Consider the following 27,643-nt stretch of genomic DNA (forward strand, 5'->3'; position numbering starts at 1 on the left):
GCCGCCTGCTGCTTCTTCTGCGGTGACTTCCCTTAAGGCATCTTGGTAGGACAGTTCTTCTTTAGCGAAAAGTCTCTGTTGTAGATCTCGATGCCTTAACCCGCACACGAATCGGTCCCTCAGTCGTTCTTCGAGGTCTTTGAACTCGCAGTGCTTGGCGGCCTTCCGTAATGCGGCGATGAATTCTTTGGCCGACTCACCGGGCCGTTGATCCTCTGCTCGAAGGTGTGGCGCCATGCGATGACGGACATCTTGGGGTGGAAGTGCTCCTTCAGTAGCTTCTTCAGATCTGCGTAGCTGACAGATTCTACTGGAACAGGTGCTGCAAGGTTTTCTGCGATGTCGAAGGCGTCTTGACCACAAACACAAAGCAGGGTGGCAGCCTTCAAGCTCTCTTCCCTCACTTGGTTTGCTTTGAAGTAGTTCTCCACCCTGGCTACGTATGACTCCCACCGCTCTGGATGTGAGACGTCGAATTCCGAAAGCCTTCCGATTTTCGCCATCTTCAGATCTTCAGGAGACGGGTCTATCAGCCAGCCTACCCCCGAATGCGCACCGGATTGGCGGGCAGCTGCCGAGTCGACGCCGTTCCTTTCCGCCGCTCAGGACTCCTTGGATAAGCTTACACTTCTTCCTTTCCTGGTAGTGCAAGGCATCCCACCTTCGTCGCCAGTGTTGAGTCCTTGGCGGGAAGCAGACATGAGAAGCAGTTGAAGTTCTCAGTTTCCTTTATTCAGCGTTCAGCTTACAAGTAGATGGCTTCAGCAGCTCCCAAAACCTCCCAGCTTCTTATATAGACGCTTCCCGGGTAAATGTGATACTTTTCCCGCGCCAGCACCCACGCATGCGCACGGCACTGGCGACAGCCTGTCTGGTCCCGGGCAGCTTTGCACCTGCCCGGGACTGCCTGCAAATGCCCGAGCCGTTTGCAAGGCTCGGGACATAACAAAAATATTCAGCTTTTATATCAATTCTTGTTGCTGGTTGTATTAAAATTGTTACTAAAGATATATTTGTAATGTATAGATAAAGAATTACTCAACTTTTCCTTTTACATTGTTGAATTATGTGCATTTTATTGTTGAATTATATTTAACCATATATCCATTTTTGGGAAAAGGAGCATCTATGTTTTTCTGCATACTTTTTCTAAGATCATCTTTGTGGATGGATCTACAGATGGATTGGAAAGGCTGTATACATAGCAATTTTAGGATCATACTGAATAATTAACACCAAACTTAGCTAGTGCCCTGGACTAATTAGTCCAACTACTAGGTTATAAAAATCATGTAAAATCCTAAGAGGATTTGAGCCAAGAGCCTTAGCTACTCAGTGGTTCAGAAATATTAGGGTCCACAGGAACATTCACCATATTTGGCAGCAGAATGTACTTGTTTCCAAGATGCTGGCATTACAACAAATCACAAAAATGCTTTTGAGAACCTCAGACTATCATCTAATTAGGTCATTTGATGGGAAAAGAAATGATCCAACCCCTGAGGGAAAAATACAATCACTGGTAGACTGAATGACCTGAGAGATCTTTTTCCTTTGTTTGCTCAGCAAGACAGCTTACATATGGATTCGTTGAAAAAGACTGGTCCTAATAGAATGAAATAGATGATGAAAGTGGTGGAAATAGGATTCTTTGACCTGCATGTTGGGTTACAACATCTTCTTGAACAAGTAACTAACAAAATGAAATTCAATGGTGAAAAAAAGCAAGGGTCTACATTTAGGCAAGAAAAACTAAATGCACAAGTACAGCATAGGTGGCACCATGCTCAATAGTAGTAACTGTGAGAGGGACCTCGGAGTCCTAGTAGACAATCACTTAAATATGAGCCAGCAGTGTGCTGCAGCTGCCAAAAAGGCCAACACAGTGCTAGGCTGCATTAACAGAGGGATAGAATCAAGATCACGTGAAGTATTAATACCACTCTTTAATGCCTTGGTAAGGCCACACTTGGAATACTGCATCCAGTTTTGGTCACCACGATGTAAAAAAGATGTTGAGACTCTAGAAAGAGTACAGAGAAGAGCAACAAAGATGATTAGGGGACTGGAGGCTAAAACATATAAGGAACGGTTGCTAGAATTGGGTATGTTAGTTTAACGAAGAGAAGGACAAGGGGGGATATGATAGCAGTATTCCAATATCTCAGGGGCTGCCATAAAGAAGAGGGAATTAAGCTATTTTCCAAAGCACCTGAAGGCAGGACAAGAAGCAACGGGTGGAAACTAATCAAGGAGAGAAGCAACCTAGAACTAAGGAGAAACTTCCTGACAGTGAGAACAATTAATCAGTGGAACAGCCTGCCTCCAGAAGCAGTAAATGCTCCAACACTGGAAGTTTTTAAGAAGAGACTGGACAGCCATTTGTCCGAAATGGTGTAGGGTTTCCTGCCCGAGCAGGGGGTTGGACTAGATGACCTCCAAGGTCCCTTCCAACTTTACTATTATTATTATTATTATTATTATTATTATTATTATTATTATTATTATTATTATTATTATTATTATACCTTACCAACTCAATAAGGATATATCCAGTATAGGAGGAAAGCAGGAAAATGGTATCGAGTTATAATGAGCTTGTCTTCTAAAGTCTTCTCAATTAGCAATAGCTATAGCTATAGCATTTAGACTTATATACTGCTTCACAGTGCTTTATAGCCCTCTCTAAGCCATTTACAGAGTCAGCATATTGCCCCCAACAATCTGGTCCTCATTTGCTTTGTTTCATTTTATTGTCTTATTTTCACATCACTTTATCCTTCCTTACCTTCATTTTTTTACAGGCATTATTGGTTTGTCCTTTTACAAGTGTATATATTTATACTGCTACTATGGGGGAAAGGAAGAAGATACAGGGTACATTTGCATCAGAGGCTGCATCCAAGTCTATGATAAACAGAAAGTTGACAGATATATGACAAGCAAGCAAGCCTCTCTTGTAGGTGACATCACCCCACTTCGTCTGTCTGATAGGTATGATTCCCTGGAGTGGGATTTACAAGTTCAGATTGAAAGTCAGCCATTTATAGATCTTTCCTCCTCCTTGAGAGAGGATGTTTTCTCCTCACACTGTGGCTGCTTGTTCAGTGGCCATATGGCTCACGCAGGATGGGGATGGGGATTTAAATCTTGAAACTTTGAAAAGAGTAAATATGCTTGTTTAGGTGACAAGATATTATTCCTTATTGGCATAAACTGTTCTTTCAAGCTCCCACCTGTTGACCATGATTAAAAATAAAATAGATGCTTCAAAAGAGTCTCTTGTAAAGTTAATTGAGAGTCAATATAACAAAATTACTCACTCTGCCAAAACAAATGGTTTGTGCAAGAAATACCCTTTATAAGTAGCCAACAGGGGAAAGGAGGTCCTTATCTCTGAACTGAGTCTTTGAAAAACAAGTTAAGGAAAAAGAACAGAGGAGGCTCAGAAATCTCACACAACTGAGAGGAAAATTCAAAAAGGCCAAAAATCTTATAAAAAGTGCCTCCTGCAAAACTAATCAGATAACTTTGCACATCTTAAACATTAGAGTAAATGGAGGCAAATGAGGATCTTTAAAAAGCTGCCATCTAACTCTTTTAAGCCTGCTATTGTATTATGAAAAGTGGAATGGCTTCTGGTCAAGTCTTATGGACATTTGGGCAACAGTCTCCAATATGCTGCTTCAGATGAAACTCTTACTGAGCATCTTTTCCAGTTCACATTTTCCACTCAGAGAAATCAGACCACTTCTAACTCAATCCAGCCAAGAGTGTGCTGGCATATTAAAATAATAATGGAACCGGAAGGGACCTTGGAGGTCTTCTAGTCCAACTGCTCAAACAAGAAACCATTTCAGATAAATGGTTGTTGAATCTCTTCTTAAAAACCTCTGGTTGCCTCCATAACTTCTGAAGGCAAGTTGTTCCACTGATTCATTGTTCTAACTGTCAAGAAATTTCTCCTTAGTTCTAGGCTGTTTTTCTCCTTGGTTAGAATGATCTATTGCTTCTTATATGCCCTCCAATCTTTGGGTGGGACAACATACAAAAATAAGATTTCTTTTAATTTTTAATAGTAATTTTATTACAACCATAATGGCAGTAGAAACTGGAAAAAAAAATTGAAGGCAGAGTTTTGACTCTGTAGAAAGGAGTAAAAAAAATTTCAAAGGACTGTGTTGATTATGGCTGCACTTGTTGAGAAACATCATTAAGTCTCGGCAGACAAGACACAATAACCTTGAAAACACAATTTATGATGTTTCTCTTCAGCATGAAGATAAGGCCTCCCTTCTTTTGGATGTTGAGTGGATTCCCTCAAGTAGCAGATATGATTGGAATGCTGCTGCTCCAGTTTTCAGTTTCTTCTTCCTAGATTTTATAAAAGCCCAGGTAGCACAGAAATTTATACTTCATCTTTCACAAAGTCAACTGCTTTGACTCTTTGTACCACAAGCTTTCCAGTTGTAGAAGTGATCCTTAAATCCGTTAGCAACCCTGGTATCATTCATGCCATACCTATTGTATATGTTTATATACGATACACATTAAATTACTATTCTACTTTTCTTGAATTTACTAATGTTATAATATTTTGAAAGAATTAGCTGATTTAATGTAAAATTTCATTATTAAAAACTGCTTTAAACTAGCATTTAAAGCTGATGAAGGCTGTGTTCCTTTTCAAATAAAGAAACAACTTTAGATTATTTTATAAGCTCCTAAAGGTTGGGTAAATGGAGTTACAGAATCCTCAAATATGGATGGGCAAAAAAACAGTGGGAGCAGAAGCAGTTCCCCATTGAGTTTGCTTGTGGGAAGCTGGCCTGGAACATTGGAACATTCCTTCTTCCCTCCCTCCCTTCCTCGCTCCTTGGAGGTGCTACTCTGGATTGTGAAAGTGTGTAAGAAATGTTGCATGGTCAGGGAACTATGCAGGGGAGCAGTGTAGGCCAAGAAGTATGCACCGAGGTTCCTTGCTTTCTATTTCCCCTTCCCTTCTGCTGCTGGTTGGGGCGGTGGGCGGTGAAGGGGAGAGCCAGAGATTATGAGAGTGGCTGGGAAATTATCACAGCACATTCAAAATGACCATCACATGACTACAGTAGCAGCAGCAGCCTAGCAATACTGTAGCAGCAGCAGTAGCAGCCACCCAGCATCACTAAGGTAGCCACAGGTTTCCCAAATTTCATTCCCTCAGGAATCATGGATCCCAGATTTGGAATGCATGCTGTAAGTCAGCGATGGCGAACCATTTAGAGACTGAGTGCCCAAACTGCAACCCAAAACCCACTTATGCATTGTCAGGTGCCGGGTGGATGTGGCCCATTGGGTGGGTGTGGCCCATTGGGTGGGTGTGGCCCATTGGGTGGGCGTGGCTGCAGTGGTAACGGCAGACTGGGTGGGACTAAAAAGTTCAATCAATCAAGTCCAACTTTGCGAGATCTTTTTTTTCCCACGAAAAGTTGAAATTTATTGATTGAACCTTTTTTTTTTTGCACACGACCACGGAGGACTAAAGCGAAAAGGTTTTATAAAACCCAGATGAAGGCCTAAGACTGGGGCGACGGTGTGTGTGCCCACAGAGAGGGCTTTGAGTGCCACCTCTGGCATCCGTGCCATAGGTTCACCACCACTGCTGTTAAGTTATCCCATTTGAAGTACCTTGGTTCAAAAATTGTTTTCTTATAATGCACTTTTCACCCACTTAAAGATTATAGGAACAAGAGTTTAAATAGTATATAGCTACACACACAAATATTTATGTGTGTATGTGCATGCGTGTGCAATAAAGATTTTTTTTTGCTAAAATTACATTCAAAGTTATTTTTGGATATGAGATACACAAAACTGTCACATATAAACTCCAAGCAAATGTTGAAGAATATCTTTTTATATCCTAAATATCTATAGTGAGGTTTACTACTGTAAATATACCAAAATATCCTTGGTGAAGAGCAGAGATAGTTTTTTGAAGTAATTATTTCTGTGGAAAGTTTATGCATATGAATAGTATTAACTGTCTTATAAACTATAATTGAGAGAAGTCTTTGATCTAAGGTTTTCCAAGATTAATGACATATTTGTTCAGTTTTATACTTCTAACAAGTATTTAGTCAATTTTCTCTAAAAGAAGAAATGCAGTACCTGCAATGAGGCTTATATAAAATAAATTAAAATTCTTAAGTAAAATTGCAATGATTCCAATTTCCCTCTAATGCTTATAAGCCATAACAACTGGAATATCACACAAAGCTAACTTTTGTTCAACCTTGCCAGCTTTAAAATGTGTGGACTTCAGCTCTGGGGAATTCTGGGAGTTGAAGTCCACATATTATAAAGTTGCCAAGGTTGAAAAACATCTCAGAGGGATATGGATTGAGAAAGAAGACACCTAATAGATTACCCAGTGTGAACACTGCTACTGTATGAAATCTGCACCATAGAAAATACCACACATTGTTTAGAGCAGGGCTTTTCAACTAGTAGTACGGGTACCACCTGTGGTACATTGGCACCTGGCAGGTGGTATGCGACCATCCTAGAAATGTGGTAGCGGGGGAGGGGAATGAGCTGAACTGGTGGCAGCATCGCACAAGCCTGAGCGAGAGATGGCTGGAGCTGCAGGGCTGTCAGGGCTCAGCGGAAGTACCAGGATCAGCGCTTCTTCGGGGCTGTCAGGGCTCAGTGGAAGCACCAGGATCAGTGCCAGGCTCCAGCTGGAGCTTGGCGCTGATCCTGGTGCTTCTGCTGAGCCCTGAAGAAGCACCAATTAGCTGGAATGTTGCAGCATCTCCAGGGTCTTGTGATTTACATTCAGATGCTTGGCAACTGATTCATATTTATGACGATCACAGTGTCCCAGGGTCATGTGAAGTGACCAAAACCTGCTGCAACCACCCAGCAGACGGGGAGAATAAAAAATAAACACCCCCCACCCCACCCCTGCTGCCAATCCTCAACAGAAATGCTCACAACAATGAAAACCTTGGACAGGAGGAAGAGTGCCGCCGGGCGGGCAGGCAGGTGTCTTGCTTGGCTGTGGCTTGGGGGGCACTTTTTTCATGCCATTGTAACTTCAAACAGTCACTAAGTGAACTGTTGTAAGTTGAGGACTACCTGTAATGTATTACTTTTTTCCTTTTTTTTTGGGTCATCAAGTTTTTGACACCTTGCTAGTGGTACTCGGATGTTGCCATATCCTAAAAGTGGTACAATGGGTGAAAAGGTTGAAAAGCCCTGGTTTAGAGAAACAGACAAAACATTTAAGGGGACAATCAGGCAGAATTATGATAATCCACTCTCAAATGTGTAGCAAGCTAATTAAGAGTGTAATTGGAGAAGGGCATTCATAGAAGGGTCAGAAAAGTCAAGATGAGAACTGCAACCAAGCAATTGAAGGTTAACCTCTATTTCACACTGTTGCAACACTCATTAAAAGGAGGCATGATTTTTATTGCATGGTTGGGGCTACCATATTGACTTTTATGATCCCTCTGGAGACACCCAGATTTTATTATACCTTATCACTTACATTTTTCTCCCCGTGTTCCCTGAAGTCATAAGCTATTTTGTTGAGCAACAGTGATGGGTCAGTGGGGAGAAAGGGGTTGACAGAAAAGTAAGAATGACCTGCAGTGTGGTTCTGCTATCAGGTTCACACAACCTAGCAGAAAAGGAGAGGAAGGGAAATTCTCAATGAACAGAGGGGAATGATGTGACTTATCAGTTCCTTTGCATCAAATCTGAAGAGAATTTACAAGTAGTCCACACTTAATGACCCTAATTGGGACAGGCAACTTTGTTGCTAGGCAAAGCTGTCATTAAGTTAATTTTGGGACTGCAGCTTGCAACCTCTTGCCAGGTTCCCCATTGACTTTGCTTGTTGGTAGCTGGCTGGAAAGGTCACATATAGTAATCACGTGACTTTCATAAATGTGTGATGATTGCCCACCATCTAAATCCGGAGTCCCCAACCTCCGGTCCGTGGACTGATACCAGGTCACGGCATGCCAGCAAACGGTCCGCATAAACAAGCAAAGCCCCATCCATGGGATGCAGGCAGCACACAAAACCACACATTCTCCGGTCCATGGAAAAACCTTTCTGCACGGAACCGGGCCCTGGTGCCCAAAAGGTGGGACCTCTGATCTAAATAATAATCACAGGACCATGGGAATGCTACAACAGTTGTTAAGTGTGAGGATTAATCATAAGTTACTTTTTTCAAAGATGTCATAACTTTGAATAATTGCTAAATAAATTAAGTTATATATATATATATATGTGTGTGTGTGTGTGTGTGTGTGTGTGTACATGTGTATGTGTATGTTACAGGTATGCACTGGAATTAGCTGAAGCTGAATTCTTCAGTATAATCATTGTGAAGTAGATAAATCCTTCTGTTTTAAACATGAGTTTCCTTGAAGCTTCACTCTTGATCTCTTTCTCTCTCTGCTCATTTTTAACACTTTGTGATGATGTTTTAGGAGCTGTGTTAGCTAACTGATCAGCTGAATAATACATGTAATTTACAGAAAAGACACTAAACTCATACTTTACATCTTTACTTCACTCCTGACAATGAGCAAATTACCATGTTCAGAGAGCACCATCATCTTCCTCTTGCACACACAGATATTAAATCATGTGTCCAAAATCTTCTACAAATATGTCTCAACCTCAGATATATCATCAGAGATGTACAGGTAATCCTTGACTTATGACCATTCATTTAGCAACTGTTTGAAGTTACAACAGTGCTGAAAAAAGTAACTATCAACCAGACCTTGCATTTACAACCATTGCAACATCCCTATAGTCACATGATCAAAAGTTGAATGCTTGGCAACCAGCATGTGATTGCCATTTGTGGGGCTATGTGATTGCCATTTGTGTCTTTCCCAGGGGCTTTGACAAGCAAAATCAATAGGAAAAACCATATTCGCTTAATGACCACGTGATTCCCTTAATAACCAAGGCAAAAATGTCTTAATGGGTTAAACTGAGCGCAACTCACTTAACAACTGCATCATTTAGTGACAGAAGTTCCAGTCCCAATTGTTATTGTAAACTGAGGACTATCTACAAACAAACATATGAACGATTCATCTCTTCTTAAACTTCAGCTAGTTCTGTCCCCAAATATGAAAGTTACAGGCAGTTATAACTCAAAATCCTCCATACCAATTTGTGGTTAAACATTATTTACTCCATTTATTTTCTGAAATTTCTGGCTTTCTTATAGCCATTAGTATTTTTTTTCCATGCAAAATTGGGAAGGTGGAGATACATTTTTCTGTGAATGAGTTAGCTGAATTATCCCAAATGTTCTGGAATAAATCAGTTAAATTTGGAAGAACCAGAAGTGTACTGATTAATTTCTGTATATCCTAATATTTAACAGGTTTTAATTTGATGTAGGTTTAGAGGTGTTGGATGGAAATGAATAATTAAGAGGTCGAACAGAATTAAAATACAAAAGGCACAGAGAGTGATAATTACCTACTTGACAGGGGCCATTCACAAGACAGTTGTTAGGTGTGATATTCTGACATTACTGAGATAATTAACACATGTATGATCAGATTCCTTTGCCTCTGTAGATGGGAAGGAATCTCTTTTTTGAATAGTTTCATGCTATTGTTATTCTTTGCATTTAAATACTACCTATTCTTGAAACTACTGGTATGGTATTAGCAGTTAAATATTTATTTTTATTAAAGTTATAAACAACCTTTCTCAGATATACAGCTTAATTAAATGTAGTAAGACTGCTCAGAAAACAACCGCTCCAGTAAATTAATCCTGACTGGATTCAAATTAAAGCCCTACCATTGTGAAAGAGAAACACAATATATTCAGAATGAATCTGCAGTTTGTCAAATACAAAGATCTATAGAGTTGGACCAGACTTCAGAAATCTCCTAGTCCAACCACCTGCCCAGTGAAGGAGTCTTCAGTGCAGGAGACAAATGACTGTCTGATCTTTTCTTGAATGTCTCTAGTTATGGAACACAAGTAATGGCAGATTTTTCCATTACTTAATATCGTGTTTCTCCGAAGGCCTACTCTGAAAATAAGCCTTAGCTTGATTTTGGGGGATGGGACTAATATAAGCCCTACCCCCCAAAAGGAGCCCTAGTTTGGGGGTGAGGCACACACCTAAAAATCAAGCTAGTGTGGGGATGGGGGTGTCGATCTGCCCCACATGCCCCGTATCAAATTACCTTGCAGCCAGGCCTCTCCTCGCCAGCCCAGGTCTTCTTCTGTGGCATCTTCTGCAGCCAGGCCTGCATTTTTCAGCCACAGGCCTTTCCGGAAGGCCTCTGTAGCCAAGAACCAAGCTTGTATTCAATCCATAGCTGGGTTCTACAAGATCCCTGCAGCTGAGGAGGTACATAGCTCCATAGCTTGGTACTCGGCTGCAGTGGCCTTCCGGAAAGGGCTGACTGTGAAATGCAGGCCGGAATGCAGCTGCAGAATGAAGCTGCTCCTTTGGCCCCAGAAGAAGTGGACTGGCTGGACAGGGCTGTTGGTGCTGGAGGTGAGTATGAAAGACATTTCCTCAAAATAAGACCTGGTACCTCTTTTGGAGGCAAAAAAAAAAAAAGAACCCAGTCTTATTTTCAGGGAACTACGGTAGCTCTTACAGTCAGGAAATTCCTCTCTAGTTCAAGTTTGGATCTCCCACTCTAAACCTTCCATCTGTTGGTTTTTGTCTTCCTCTCAGGGGTTAGCGGGAATAAATTTCTCTCTTTCCTGTGACATCCCTTCACAAAAACACTAACAAGAGCCTACCAATAATAATAATAATAACTCCCCAGGGAGGACAAGGATTCTCAGCAGAGCTTCAGTACTGAATATCTGGCATGAGGGAAAAGAAGAAAACCAAAATATCCAAGATAGGTGGAACTTTCATGTCTCACTTGGATAGAATGGCTAGCCAGAATCCTGAGCCAGGGCACTTCAGAAAAGAGGGATTATATCTAGAATAATTTATTTCATAGGAGAGGAAGAAGTCAAGAAGTGAGTAAAAAATAAATAGCTGCAAAGTATAACTTGCAAGATTTCATTATTATAAAATGAAAATATGTTGCAGCATATTTGTTCAGCTACTTTTTTTCTATTGTGTGTCAAGGGTTTCTCTTGATTTCTTCTTCTCATTTAGAATAAAAGACTTTTCTCTCCATTCTAGCAATCAAAACTCTCTTTTTCGTGTAACACCATTATAGTTTAATATATGAACTTTTTTTTTTTAAAAAAAGATGCACATACCTTTCTTTTTGCATCAGATATCAAAGTTTAATTTGAATCACAAGAAATATCTGAGGAGTTCATATTTGCTCTTTTTAGTTCTATATAAGTAAGATGCGCATTAGAATGTTGTGTTAAAAATAAAATACAGCTACTGAATAGCGACAAAATATGAAGCATTAGTACTGAAAATAGAACTTGAGAAATTTACTTGTTAAATAACTTATTTACATAAATAGTGATGCTCAAATGAAGGCTTTAATTTGGTTCCATTTCTAAATGCAACATTGTGTCCATCTCTGGAACAAAAACTTGCCTTCTCTCTCTTTAATGACAAGGTCAGACAATGGAGGTTAGAATAGGCCTTGAATAATATGAAGCTGAGGACTTCTTCAAAACTAGTTGCTAGGTGTTTTTTTTTTTTTTTTAAGTTTTGCTGTAATCTGTCTCTTGATTTTTCAAAATGTCCCCTTTCCCCTCTCACTTTGAAACAAGCATCTTTTTTTTTCTAGGCTTGAGCATTTCTTCTGAATTTATCTAGGTAGGGTTTACAAGATTATTTAATAGAGCTAGAGGTGTGAAAGGTGCTACTGATAGGATAGCTCTTTTCTGTTGCCATCTTTTTGAAGATCCTGGGCTGTCTTAAGCTGAAAAAGCTTGAAAAAAAGATGATATTCACAATTTTCCCCTTTGGGATTAAACTAAAGTACTGAATGTCAGGACAGCTTCAGATCACTGAAGAGAGAATAGTACAGTAACAGACAAGATATCCAGACAGCCACTTCATAATTAACTAAGTGCAACTTCACTCCTGAGAATTTTTCATCTTTATAATAAATTTCAACAGCAAATTCTGTTTCATGAATGGAGATTAAAAAGAAAAAAATGCAGAATTCCCCCCCCCCCGCAAGGCATGAATATTTATAGTGTAACTAAGCTGAGGCCTATAAATGCTTGCAAAGCTGATAGCCCCATCTACTTACTTATTTACCACCAGCTGTGAGCAATTTCTCAGTGGTTTACAATCATATAATATCTACACATAAAAGCAGCTATACATACAGAAATAAGAACCACGGTACTACATAATCTCATAACCGTTAGATCTGAAATGTCTTGCAGAAGAGTTCAGTTTTCAGACCCCTTCTAAATGATTCAAAGTAGGTGAAATCAACATTTGCTGAGAAGAGGCTTTTTCATAAGGTGGGTACAGAAGAATAAAGCACTGCTTTCAGATACTCCCCATGTCAAGGTTGTGGAGTACCCAATGCTTTCCCATCTAGGACAATTGTATTGGATAGATGGTTTCTGCCTGGAAAACTTCCAGCGATGAAGCACCTATAACTTCTGAAGCTTGCCTTCAGAAGTTGTAGGTGCTTCATCACTGGAGGTTTTAAAGAAAAGACTGGACAGACATCTGTCTGAAATGATGTAGGGTCTCCTTCTTGAGCAGGGGTTGAACTAGAAGACCTCAAGGTCCCTTTCAGCTCTATTCTGATTGATTGAAAGGTGGTCCTAGGAGCCAACTCATGTAAGGCTTTAAAACATGCATAAGCCTATTGGAAACCAATGCACAGCACACCTTTATGTGACTGCAATGACTCTCCACATGCCATACACTGTATTCAGCCCCTATTGCAGCTTACGGATGGTTTTCAAAGACAAACCCATGAAAAGCAAACTGACGAGATAATGGTAACATGTATGATCCTGCTCCAGATAGGGCTATGATTGGTACATTAGCTAACGTTTCCCAAATGCTTCCCTAGCCATAGCCTTGCTGTAGTTATGACTCCAAAAGAATTCTCACGTTGCAGACCTGCTCCTTTGTAGGCATGTCACCACATTCATGTTTAAAATAAGAGATGACAGAGATGTTTGTTAGTTTGTTTCTAAATAAATAACAGGTTCATATTTTTAGAGTCAACCTCAACCTTAGTTTTGTTCCATCTAGGTTCATCTAGACTCCAGACACTGGGTCAAGAGTTTCATTGGATCTCCAGCCTGGTCTAGAATGGAGATATACAGTTATATGACAATTCACTTTATAGTGATGACATATGACCTCTCATCTCCGGAGAACAACAACAGATGAGAACAAACCAAATCCCAAGACACACTGCAAGGGAGTGCTCACCTGTCCAGTCTCTCATCTCCATCATCTTTAATTGGAAGTGTATGGCTAACAAGAATGGAAGCACTGCAGAACAGTGCCTCTGATTTCCATCATTTATGGATTGCAAGACACCATAATTCATGATTCAGAAATTCAAAAGGGTTAGAAGGGCATTTAAGATTCAGGAAAAGACATCAACCAGAATACCAATGTTTTTTTCTGTCCCATCTCTAGTCCTGTATCTTGAATGAAGACAGTTCAAGTAATCCTCTTTTTCTAGGGCACTCTGTAATTTAGAATCATACGTTGAAGATAATGGCATAAGGCAACTGAGTTCAGAGATGTCACAATACTACTTCCTTCTGGGTGCAGCTGACTACTTCTTTGGTACTCATATCACCCTTCCTCATGAAATAATCAGGAGGGCATAGGTCCAATTCCTAGGTAGTAGAGCATACCTTTGCCACAGCATTGGTATCACACCAGTGATCACTTCAGAGGAAGGGGATTACTTGGACACCTTTCAAACACTGCCCATGAAAAATTTTGAGTGATTAGAACTCCACTGCTACTAGGCTCTTATCAAGAACTCCTAATGAGAGGAAATAAATATAAAACAAGGTGTTTTTTTTTTACAAAATTCCCCCTATGGGTGTCCCCCCAAGCAGTTTTTTTTTTTTTTAAAAAAATGATGGTGAAGCCGGACTGGTGGACATATGGTAAAATAGTATATTTCAATTCTGGAGACCCCATCCTCAAGTCTAGGGAAGAATTAGAATTAGAAGGTCATGCTTGTCACTGGTTTACATATCAACAAATGAAGGAAAGATTGGAAGGAAACTAGACAAAAAAGGCCATAGTTTTGAGTTTGCTAAAAATGAATTGGAAATCCTACTATGTGGTAGTGATGATCATATAATTGCCAAGGTCTATAAAACATTATTAAAATTGAATTTGGAAAATGAATATGTAAAACACTGTATGATACAGTGGGCAAGGGATTTTGGATATAATGTGATGTTTGAACAATGGGAGAATATGTGGATAAAAGGCTTAAAATTCACATTAAATTATAATCTAAAGGAAAATTTTTATAAAATGATGTATCGCTGGTATTTAACACCAGATAAGTTATCTAGAATGTATAAAGGTATTTCAAATGAATGTTGGAAATGTAAATGTAAAGAAGGGAGTTTTTATCATTTATGGTGGACATGTGATAAGGCAAAGAAATATTGGAGTAGGATTCATATATTAATGCAGAAAATTCTTAAAGTGAACATAAAGATTAAACCAGAAACTTTCCTTGTGCATCTAATAGAAAGAGAACTGGAAAAAAAATTGGAACTCTGATTTTATATATGGTGATGGCAGCAAGACTGCTCTATGCACAAAAGTAGAAGGATGCCTTGATTTCTACCATGGACGAATGGTTACAAAAGCTGATGGAATTAGCAGAGATGGTCAAACTGACTGTGCTGATAAAAGAAAAGAATATAAGTACTTTTGTTTCTACTCGGAAACCACTTCTGGACTTTGTGCTTGAGGTGGAAAAAAAATGATACCATGATTTTGGGTTTCACCGATTAGACTGATTTGCCAATACAGAAATGGCTAGTGCATACTACTATAGAAATGTAAAAAGTTGAGATTTGATTATAATATCTGATTTTACTGCAATAGAGAGAGAGACTGAAGTCAATGCCTTTTGTTTCTTCCCCTCCCTTTCTTCACATCTTTTTTGTTTTCCATTTTTCTACTGTTGTCCCCAACTATTTGCTTTTGTATTTTCACATTTTATGTTATAAATGAATAAAACTAATAATAAAAAAAGAACTCCTAATGAGAGAAAGAGAGCAAAGCAGGTAAGGAGGAAAGAAGATTTTTTTTTGGAAAGATATTTTGAATTGTTTAGAAAAGACTCAAACAATAATTGCTGCTTATGCCCCATTAGTACATTAGTACACAAAACTGGATAAAATCAGGAATTGCAATTATGGAAATAGAAAGAACACTGCATTAGATGACATTAGTGGTTGGTCAATTTAAAGATTTACTAATGTAATGAATGGGGTATGAGTTGCCATTGTTTACAAAGTTTGTTAATTTCTTTTAAAATGTGGAAAGTAAAAATGTTTGTTTTGAATGTTTAGTTGCACCTGACCAATAAATACTATCAATTCTAACTGTGATCAATAGCTAGGTCAGCTGCTGGAAACTGTCTATATTGGGCAGTTAGACTGAAACCAGACTTTATTAATAAAGGCTATAGAAACAGAATTTTGAAGCCCTGACTGTGACGCTCTTCCCTTCCTTTATAACCCAGGGAATTAGGGCAGAGAAAATTTGAGGGGGTTTTTGTTGTTATTATTTTTTTTTTTTACTTTCCTTATTTTCTGGGCTTAAAACCTTTTTTTAAACTGTTGCTGCATAGGTTTCCCAAGGTTATCTATGTGGCCTTCTACATGCACTGCCTACAGAGAATAAAATATATTTCTGATATATGTAAAATCTCAGGTTGTATTCCTGGCATATTCAGGTAAGATTGAGGAGAACTTCTACTTGAAACTTTATGAACCCATTGCTAGTCCTTATGGAAATCAGCTCTACAGACCAATGGCATGGCTCATTAGTACTATATTTTTTATGGCTGCAACTTGTAAAACAAAGGCTCTGATTTTATAATTTGAGGAACAATCCCTCAGAAATTAAGTAATAACATGTGAATATTGTGTGAATGTTTCAACCATGAATAAAGGCCAAGTAAATGTCTCTATTCAATGATGATTATCTATCTGTAAAAGGAAAATCTTCACCTATAAATTCAGCTCATGTTCTTCTGAAATATATGAGAAATACCAATATAGGCTAACTTCTTGCTCTATGCCTATGTTAGAGAGAGAGAAAGAGAGATCCATAATGCAATACTGTGCTTTTGTTTAATCAGAGTTATACTTTATTATTAAATCACAGGTCAACTCACTGATCTACATATTCTCCAATACTTGGAAGCATTTTTGCAAATATATCTCTTTTCTGTTCTATTTTCCAAGAATCATGGTTTTACATATAATTTCTTTGAGGTAACAGACACTGACCAGAATATACACAAGGATATTTAGTATGGGGAAATAGTCTATAATAATATTTAACTGCTCTGTTTTTCACCAGTAGGGGCAATGTTTTTTTTTTTTTTTAGTTTACGGTACAAAAATCTTTCAGAAAAAATAGGTAATTAATTTAAGATCACAGTTCTACTTCTATAAGCATGCTCAGCAGAATGTAAAGTGGTTGTGCTTTAATACTTTTACAGTTGTTATTATAACAGTAGGTAAAAAAATAAATATTAAATATGGCACGTGCTTTTTTATGTATATAGGAAAGATATGTGAGTATTTCCTTCTACTAAAACTCCAGTTTTAATTCTGAATATGGGCTTAGACTTTCTCATATATGTTTCTGGCACATTTGCTCCTGAAAAAAAAATTAATTGTACTAGATAAAAAATGGGCTAATGAATCTAGAGAAAACAGAGTAGCTTTTCAAAAGTTCATTTGATATATATTTAAGTTTTCCTTGATTTTTAGAACTCTCGTGTAGCATTATTAATAATCTGTTCACTTCTAAGGCATAATTTACACAATTATTGTGCATTTCCCCAGGGAGTTCTTCTTGCAATAAAAAATTCTTACTGATTTGTTTTAAAAAAATCTCTGATTTGTTTATGAATTTATATATTCATATATTAATGCTTTTCTTTTGAGCATATAAATATTCATATTTTAATGCTTTTTTATTGAGCATCCATGTAAATAAAATGAATAAATAAAGATCTGGATAAAGAAGAAAACACTGGAACAACATATGTACAACTAAATACTGTAGTTTAATACTAAACTTGTCGAACTTTTTCAATAAATACAGACTAAGCCTTGTTGTTCCATCAAACAGTACAACTGCAGAACTATCCACAATTCTGCAGTTTTTAATAAAAAGATAGTAGCTTGTTCAATCATACAGCTTGCATTTATTCATAAATGCTTCTCAAAACATATACTTAGACATTCTGGTGCTTGCATCCGAAACTACAATTTGCAAATATTCTATAGAACACCGCATGATTTGTGTCCTCTAGATTTACACAATTCTAGAGATCATTCTTTAAAAATGATATGTGGTTCCAACTAAACCATAAATGATGTGTGTTACAAACTAAACATACTTAAAAAGAGCATTGCAATTTTTGTACTTGCTTGGGTTGAGATACCTCATATAAAAAGACAGTGAAAGAAGAGATAATGGGATACTTACTGCAAAAAAGATTTGTAGAGAACTGTGAGCCACTTCTATATATTGATATTCAAGAATGCACCCTGACACAGTGATGTAGCGATGGTCTTCTGGGGCCCAATCTGGGGCTGGAGTCACAGATGTCACTGTGCAGCCTGGGCCATTTTCCATCCACCAAGATCGGTGCATTGAAATATTGAAAGTCAGAATAAGATCTGTTTCCTGTCAAATGGAAAAGTCAATAAATCATCAGCTAAAGTTGAGTTTGAATGATGGCTTTACTTAAAAAACAACAAATGATCTTCATTCAGTTTTAAAATTAAAACTTGCAACTGGACTTTTAATTTGTGACACAATATTTCAGTTGTTATGATCTCATTCAGCTTCCACAAAAAAGAGAAAGATGATTCTATTTCCTGTATATTCAATGACAACGAAGACTGGCGAGAGAAGGCCAACATTGCTTTAAAGAAGCAACCTGTAAAAAGGAATCTACAGAAGTGTTCAGTCAAGCAAGAAAATTAAATCTTTTGTGTGAAATGGCTGCTCAGAATCCAATCATCCCCACAGATTGTTTTTACAGTTCCATTAATTTTTATTATCAATATTGAACTACCTAATGAAGATTTTGAGAACCTCAGAAAAATAGCAAGGGGGAAATCATTGAACACAAAGGCAATCACTGATAGTTATCTCAGCTTTGTCAAACTTTGGGTGGAATGTTCAATGGGTAGATGAGCCTTCATAAATGTTATGTCTGATGGAAGAGAACCATTATATTCCACAATAAAAACTTCATATTAATTGTTGAATATGAAGGTGGTAATGTCATGGTTTGGGGATAAAGGTAGTCTTTGACTTACAATCACAATTGAGCCCAAAATTTCTATTGCTAATGAGATGCTTGTTAAGTGAATTTGCCCATTTTACGACCTTTCTTGCCACAGTTATTAAGTGATTTACTGCAGTTGTTAAGTTAGTTACACGGTTGTTAAAAGAGTCTGACTTCCCCAGTGACGTTGCTTGTGAGAACGTTGCAAAAGGTGATCATGTAGCCCCGGGACCCTGCAACCGTCATAAATATGAATCAGTTGCCAAGCATCTGAATTTTGATCACGTGACTGTGAGGATGCTGCTATGGTTGTAAGTATGAACAATGGTTGTAAGTCATTTTTTTCAGTGCCATTGAAACTTTTAACGGTCATTAGATGAACTGCTGTGAGTTGAGGACTACCTGTGTTTTGTGGCTTCAGTATTCAGTCACTTACCATCATTGAAGTAAGGAGAAATTTTCCTTACATCAAGCCATCCATCCCTTAGTCCAGGGGTCCCCAACCCCCGGTCGGTGGACTGGTACCATGCTGCAGCATGCCAGCAACTGGTCCACACAAACAAGCAAAGCCCCATCCATGGAATACAGGCAGTACACAAAACCACACACTCTCCAGTCCGTGGAAAAACCTTTCTCCATGGAACCGGTCCCTGCACAAAAGGTTGGGGACCTCTGCCTTAGCTCAAAACATGATATGTATCATGTTTTGGAATGGCCAAATGAATGTTAGACTTAAACTGCATAGACATGTTGTGGCACTATCTGATTTCACTAGGAAACCCTCAAGATATTCCTGAAGTCAGCATGAAGGAATGAGCCAAAATGCCTACACGGGAACATAGGAAATTGGTCACCAAATGGAGAAAGCATTTGGTTGCAGTTATTGCCACTGATATTACTGAAGAGGATAGTTCCTTTTTTACATTAGTGCCTCAAATTCACTGGATTATTCTGCTTATGAAATAAGCAGAAGTACTAAACATTTATGTTATTTGTTCATTCAATTTATTATTTATTATTGCTCGCCTGAAGCTTCGATAAGATCCAGTACAAAGTTATACAAAAATTCAGAAGATCTAAAGAGGCAAAGTCAATCTATATATTATATTCTTTATTTAGCTATATCATGGTTTAATGTGGTGATAAACTACTGTATAAATACTGTAATTAGAATAGAATAGAATAGAATAGAATAGAATAGAATAGAATAGAAAAGAGCTGGAAGAGACCTCTCCTGCTCAAGCAGGAGAACCTATACCATCTCAGACAAGTGACTGTCCAATCTCTTCTTAAAAAGCTCCAGTGATGGAGCACCCACAATTTCTGAAGGCAAGCTGTTCCACTGGTTAATTGTCCTCACCGTTAGGAACTTTCTCCTTAATTATATATGTTTTCATAAATGTCTTGACTAAATCTTTTATCAAAGTTTCTTAAAAAATAATAACTGTCATCCAGTCAAGTCCTCTTAATAGCTTATAAGTGACTAAAGAATAAGAATATTAATAAAAGGAACCACACAATTATACTATCACAGTGGAGAAATGCAAAGTAGAATACAGGTAGTTATAGTTTTGTAACCACAATTGGGACTGGCAGCTTGGTGGTTAAGCAAAGCAGTCATTAAGAGATACTGCAACTGTGCTTATGATCTTATGTCAGCTTTCCTTTGCTTTACAAACTTGAAAATATTAGGATTGGTCATAAAATTACTTTTTCATCACCACTGGAATGGTCTTTAATGGGGAGCTGCTAAAATAGGACTACCTGTACTTTTGCACGGCATTAAAGTGTGTCTATGTATGTGTGAATAATGTACAGTAGATTTAGAGGTGAATTTTAATGTGGTCTGTGACACCAGATTTTGTATATGGAATCCTGGATACCAATTAGTGAATTTATATAGGTCCTCAGAGTTTTCAGCAGTTAGCCCATTGCTGACAGTATTTTCTTTACACTTGAGCTGACTTTTGCTCACTTTCAAGATAATCCTGATGAAGAACCTTTCTGAGCAGCTCAGCTGAGCACAAGAAAATAATAATAATAATAATAAAATAATTTGTGCTAAAGTCCTCAAAAGTAATTATAGCTGAGACTAAGTAGTGAAAAAGCCCACAGAAAAAGCAGATGCAAACCGTTCCATGTTTAGATAATGTTAGCTTGGAAAATCATTCAGGTCTTAGTCATTCAATTAAGGATCCTATACATTAGGTAATCCCATTCCCAAATCTTACATTGCTGCTATTTTATTCAGTTTTCCTTATAAATATCTTTCCCTTGCTTATAAAAACCTTTTACGCTACTGCCACCGAACCAAATGCTTATCTGTACATAACTATTACAAATATATCCATTTTGGTATGCTGTCTTTAAAACATACATGCAGTTGTTAAGTTAGGAAATAGTTAATGACAAACGTAATAAAAACACGTTGAGCCATAGCTTTGGCATAAAAGAGCTAAGTGCTCAAATCTAAATATTCATTTTATATCAGCTACTCCACCTTGCTTCTACCCAATGATGTTAGAATACATCTCCCATCATTCAAAGCTAATGCAGCTAGAGTGCATAATAGTCTATTATATTGTAAACAGGGTTATGGTTAATGGTCTCTTGTGGTTTGGAAAGTAATTTAACATAACCTGTTAGTGAATTTTTTTCTTGAAACTCGATGAAATTAGTAGAGCGTTTCTACAAAATCTCCTTGAGCTATGCCTAAATGGATTATATCATATCACTAATTGTGTGTGTGTGTGTGTGTGTGTGTGTGTGATTGTATATATTGTATATATTGATTATACATAGAGAGATAGAGATAGAAAGAGAGTATGTGTGAGTAGGTAAATAACCTTTTAGAGATCACAACCAGAGAGAAAATGGTGCTTGTCAGCAGTTATCAAAAAAATAAAACTAAGAAGACTACTTCATTTTACTTCTCATTATTTTTGGTTACAATCAGTTAAACTCTTTTAATTTAACTTGCTACAATTAATTTAATAATGTGAAATCAATGCTCTTCCCTTTGAAGAAACCTGAGGCAGAAAGAGAAATCCCCCCGTTATCTTCCTTAAAATCCACAAAATAAAAATCTCTTACCCTGGGAGAAGGGAAGCAGAAATTATGTCTACTCACTGTAATGAAATTGTAAACTACTTGAATTCCTTGCCCACTTCATATGCTGTTCTAGAAGGTTAACAAGGCAGAAGGCTAACTGCTACTTGCGGTGATAAGTACAGAAAAAAGAAAGAAATACAGGTTGGATAAACTATTGCTCCAGAACATTCATGAGGTCAATCCAATTCCTATATGACTGTAAGATTTAATGGAGTTCAGCAGTCGTGTGCATATATAGTGCAGTCGTGTGCATATATACTAAGATATCAGTCCTAAACCTAACCAAGGTCTGGGATCCATTCTTAATATTCTGATAAGAGATATGGTTCAACAGCTGAGCAAAGAAAATCTGTCACAAATAATGCTATACTTAAATTATTTAAATTATCTACTTCTATTATCTAAACAAAATCTAAATGCACCAAGCATGCTCATTGGTTGCTTGGCTCCATGCTCTTGGCAATCTGTGCCAATTTATATGTGAAATATCGTAACAATCAAGATGGCCAATTACTCTGTGGCATGGTCCCTTTTTATAAATAATTGATTAAGAGTGTATAAATAATTTATAGGGTATTAACAATAAAAATGTATGCAGCAAAAAGCTGTAGTGCATGAATTCTTTAGGACTGACTTAAAGCTCAGCCTTGCTGAGACTCAAAGCTGCAAATGGAAAGTTGTTAAGAGTGAGGGCAAATATACATATCTCATAATGTTGCAAGATTGAATCTGGATTGGTCACTGGAAGCAGAGGTTTACTCTTCTGAGCTTTTGGACTGGTGCTGGAGCCCATCTTCAGTTCTTAAGAAGTCTTCATAAAAAAGAAGCTGTCCTTTCACTAAGCATAGCATTTTGATTCTAGAGGGGAAAAAAAAAAACCCTAACAGAGAATGATGCCTCACTAAAGAATGGTGAGAATTTAGCACTTGCTCTTCATTGTATTAGGATAAAAATTGAAATTGTTTGTATCTTTCATATGAAACAACTCCTTGCCACTGAAGTGTTTTTAGCAGTGGAATAAATGAGAAGTTAGGCAATATCATTGCTATTCATGTCATAGATGATGATGTGCTTATAGCTGTCGTCGCCCCCCCTCCCCAAAGGAAGAGCAGCATGATAGGATTCTGCAGGAAGTGATTGAAACAGCCCAATGGGAGATTGTTAAATTAACCCAGATAAGATCCAGTTTACGATGAATGAAGTTAGACATCTGGTACATACACTTTCATAAAAAAGCATTAAGACAAATGATAGTAAAGTTCAAGCTATAGTTAATTATGGCATTACAAGATAAAGAAAGGTTAACAGAGAATTTGAGGGAGGATCAGGCTGACCTGATAGCAACTGCTCCATAATAATGCCATATTGCAATGGTCTTGGGGATATGACAATACATTGACATTTCTGAAAACAATACTGGGAAACAAAGATTTTATTTCCTGAACAGTTATGGGTGTATCTTATAGATGTTTGGCTGTGAATCACAAATATAACCTGTAATTTAACTTATCATGTATCATTTTATAGAAATCTTCTGTTTTTGCTATTTCTTTTTATATAATGTATGCTTTAAGTTTACTAATTTACTAATTTAAGTAAGTTTACTAATTTTAAGTTTACTAATTATTAATACCCACTAGAACGGTGTCTTCTTATTGATTCATCAATGTTACGTCTCAAGCTGTCATGTTACACAATGGCAATGTGCTCTTCAGTACCTGTTGGCCATGGTGAACACATGAAAGAAATATACAAAAACATGTACTTGCTGTTGAGCACATCCAGTACACCAAGTACAACTGGAATATCTGAGGAGATCAAAAAATAGTGGCTCTGCTGCTTGCATATACCAAGTAGATATACCCAGTACTGTCATTACATTTGCAAATGGGACAGCCATGCAAGAAAACCACATTACATTAAAACAAAATGGCCAGTTTGAAAGAATTTGGTTCCAGAAAAACTACTTGTTGATCCGACAAAGCTATTTTTACATCCATTTCACATAAAATTTGGACTGATGAAAAATTATTTGAAAGCAATGAACAATAAAGGTGAAGGCTTTTGTTAGTTGAGGTAAATGTTTCCAATAACCGATGCCAAGATTAATGAATGCATTTTTGTTGGTCCACAGAGCAGATATGTCATCAGTGACAAGCAGTTTGAAGATTTGTTAGTGGGGCCAAAAAAAATAATAATAACTGGAAAGCATTCAAAGATGTCACTGAGAATTTTCTTAGCGATTACAGAGTACCAAACTACTTTACAGCGTAGAAGATCATAAAGTGAAACATGTTACTGAATATTCATTTTCTGCCTTCACACTTGGACTTCTTTCCAAACAATCTAGATGCAATCAGCACAGGGCTGTGTCCTGAATCCGCTACTGTTCACCTTGATGACCCATGACTGCTGTGCCAAATCTGCTATGAATCATATTGTGAAGTATGCAGACAACACGGCAGTGGTGGGTCTTATCTGGGATATGTGGGTATATATGTGGGTACAGGCATAATTATGTATGTATGTATGTATGTATGTATGTATGTATGTATGTCATACTTATGTAGTGTATATTGGAGGTGGTGACCCTTTGAGAGCTGTATGCAACGAAATTTCATTTTAATGTATGCCAATTAGTGTACATTCAAAGTGACAATAAGATTATTATTCTATTCTATTCTATTCTATTCTATTCTATTCTATTCTATTCTATTCTATTCTATTCTATTCTATTCTGTGACAAACATGGTGAAAGTTTTCACTAGGTCATTGCCACAACGGGAAAACAGTATCATGGAATCAATCAGTGCTGGCTAACTACTGTTGGACACTGCATTGAGATGTATCAATAACTGAGTTCAAACAAAAATCAGCAACAGTCCTTAGCCCTGTTGAATTCATGCAGGCCATGGGAAATATGATACGTTTAAATACATTATAGTTATTAAAAGTTAACTTAATATTTCTCAAGATTTTTATGTGATACAGTCATTTAAAATTATGTTTGTCTTCAGTTTAAAGGGGGTTTAATAATCACTAAAAGTTTTTCAGGAAGGAAACCTTTTGGGAAAAAAAGTTGTCCAGGACCTGTTCTGAAATTGTATGATGCAAATAAGACAATTATTATTCAAGTAGATGCATCTCAGAATGAGTTGGGGCTTGCCTTTTACAAGAGCATGTTCATATGTATTAAAATTTTTGACCAACACAAAAGAATAATGCTGCAGTATGAAAAAGATATCATTGTGCTTGCTTCTAAGAGATTTCATCAGTATATTTAATCTTAAGAAAATTAAAAATGGCTCAGAAGTCACAATGCATCTTTTGTAAACTTCTTTGGCAATTAGTAGGATAATGTTTTCAGTTAGAAAAAATGCAATCTACAGATAGTTCTCCAGCATGTTTCTAGAAAACAACTGCTGATTGTAGGTTTATTTTCTATAGAAGCATTGCCAAATATCGAATTATTGAATGACATTGTTATGGATGACAAAATAGCTTAGTCTGTACATTTTATATCTAAGACAGAAGTAGATTTGTTGATGCAGCTATCATAAAGTCAACATCTGGAATTATAGCCTTTGTCTGGTTTTGTTCACTCTGGCTGGCCATGATGGACAAAGCAACTAGAACTTCTGCAATTATATTGGTGTATGAAGCTATGATCTTCATAGGATGGTCTCTTAAGACAGGGTAAGATTACTATATCTAGTCATAGATACGCTTAATTTCCTTCATAAATCATTATGAAAGTACTCACAGAACAAAAGCAAAAGTTTTTGTATAGCCAAAATGTTACAACGTATCATTTTAACTGAAAGATGCAAGATTTATCAAGAATAGACACTGATGTTGATGAAGATAATATTTAATATATAAGTCATTCAATCAGAAAATCAATTCAATACTGCATACTAAAACGTTAAAAAATATCCTAAAACAAAATAAAACTATAAGATAGAAAAAAATAAGGAAGGAAGGATGGAAGACCATGTCAAAAAAATGAAAAAGTATTAAAATATCGCATATCTCCAGCAGATTTATTTACCCTACCCAAAACTTGCTAAGATATCAATTTTTTACAGGTTTCTTAAAAGATAGCAGGGAGCAATTAGAAGACATTGGGAGACTCTAGACAAAACATAAAGGGATGCAAGTGATGTCACATCTTTCATGATGTCATCAAACAATACATATTATACAACAGAACTCTTGTGTCATGATCGACTGACACAAATTATCTAGTTACATCATGTAGCATGTATCATCATGGCTTTTACATGGCATCTTTGTTTTTCCTTAATATAACTCTATTAGTTTTCAAAAAAAATACAAAGTTAAAAGATAAACAAAAAATATTTTAAAAAAGAAAAGGCTCAGGAAAGAAAAAGGATGAAATGTAAAAAAGAAAGGGAAAAACAAGAGAAATAAAAATAGAAAAAGAATGAATCCCCACCTTTTTGATGTATTATATGAATAAAAAACACATCAAACGCTTATTCCAAGATTAGTGTTTGTCTAGATTATTTCCCATATAATTCCAATAATCAAATCTCCAAATCAATTTTCCATTTCTTTCAATTTTGCTCAAAAAGTCCAAAAACGTTCCCCAAGTACAAATAAAATTTGTCAAAAAAAATCAAGTCTATCAATTTGCCATTATCATATATAAAAACAAAGTTACATAAGATGTTTCCATTTGTTTGTCCCTTAAGCCCCAAAGAAAAGTCTCTGGTTCAATTTTACATTCACTTTTAACATCTTCTGCATCAAAATACATAGTTGATTCCAATATTTTCTAAGCTTTATTACATGTCCACCAAAAATGAAAAATTGTTTTTTAATTTGATAACATTTCCAGCAAATATCTGAGATCCCCTTATACATTTTTGACAATTTATCCAGTGTCATGTAGAAATGACACAACATTTTATAAAAATCCTCTTAAAATTATAATTCAATGGTAAATTTCAACCCTTTCTTCCATACATTCTCCCAACATTTCTACTATTTCTGTTAGATAAGTAAGTTTCATCTATTTTAGAATTGAAAGGTCCACTTTCAGCTAGATAAATATCATAGTTTGCACAATCTTGAGAAATAAGATTAACCTATTTCAGTCCAAAGTATCCTCAATCCAATGAGATTAGGGAGTGAACAATTCAAATAATTAAATCAATACTTTACAAAGTACAAGAGCAGGTGAGGATTTTCATTTAGTTTTCTTGGAACTTCAGAATATACTCTTGACTAGCCTGAGGTTTTCACTGCAGTTATTGTCAAATCTCATATTAGGGACCTTCCTCCCATCTATCAAATAATTCTTCTGCCTGAATTCCTTAGGGAATACATTTTCAATTGCAGCAGCAACAGGTTAAGCACAAAGGATATTATGTTTGGATTGACAAACTTACTAGCAGTATGTAGACCACAGGATTCAATGTGCATAGCAATATAGGGGGTGGGCAACTAGAAAGGATAATAACACCAGATACACATTGTACTATGTTGAGATCAGCAGGAAACAGTGACGCAATAGGAGATATCACCAGGAGAATCAAATAACCTCAAGGTTAGGATAAAGATTGAAACTCAGGCAACAGAGTTAAACTGTATGATCTCTGCAGCTGTAGTGTCTTAGCAGTTGGCTCTACTTCAAAGAAGCTGAAAATTCACGAGTCCTCAAATTAAAAATTGGGAACAAGTGGAATAGGCAGTATTAGGAATAAAATTTGTCTGTATGAGAATGCCTTTGAGTGAATATTGACTACTGGCAATTGCATGGACGAGAACATGCAGTTTTCTTGGCAAGAGGTCTGCAATGTCATCTTCTTAGATTTGACAGGTCATTCAGCTGGCTTTGTGTATAAGGTAGGACTAGAACGGTCACCCTTCCAGTTTCTAGCCTCGTGCTTTAACCACTATACCAAACTGGCTCTCATTAGGTACAACTACTTATGGCTAAATATAAGTTGGATGCTGAGTTCGTATTTCAGTTCTTTATGCAGAATAAAGATAGTTTTAGATAGTTT

At 37.0% G+C, this 27,643-nt stretch overlaps 1 protein-coding gene across 3 annotated transcripts in view; it reads right to left on the reverse strand.

Annotated features, from left to right (window-relative positions):
* The window catches only part of NKAIN2 (sodium/potassium transporting ATPase interacting 2), a 533,834-nt gene that overhangs the window by 117,150 nt on the left and 389,041 nt on the right, over nucleotides 1–27,643 (reverse strand). For all 3 annotated transcript variants that reach the window (XM_039325494.1, XM_039325476.1, XM_039325485.1), the window contains exon 4: nucleotides 17,687–17,887. In XM_039325494.1, coding sequence (XP_039181428.1) covers nucleotides 17,687–17,887 — 201 coding nt within the window. The remainder of the gene's footprint in view (nucleotides 1–17,686; nucleotides 17,888–27,643) is intronic.

Source organism: Crotalus tigris, unplaced genomic scaffold (genome assembly GCF_016545835.1).
Source record: "Crotalus tigris isolate CLP2741 ecotype Arizona unplaced genomic scaffold, ASM1654583v1 scf7180000017611.44802233496:7321179, whole genome shotgun sequence".
NCBI lineage: Eukaryota > Metazoa > Chordata > Lepidosauria > Squamata > Viperidae > Crotalus > Crotalus tigris.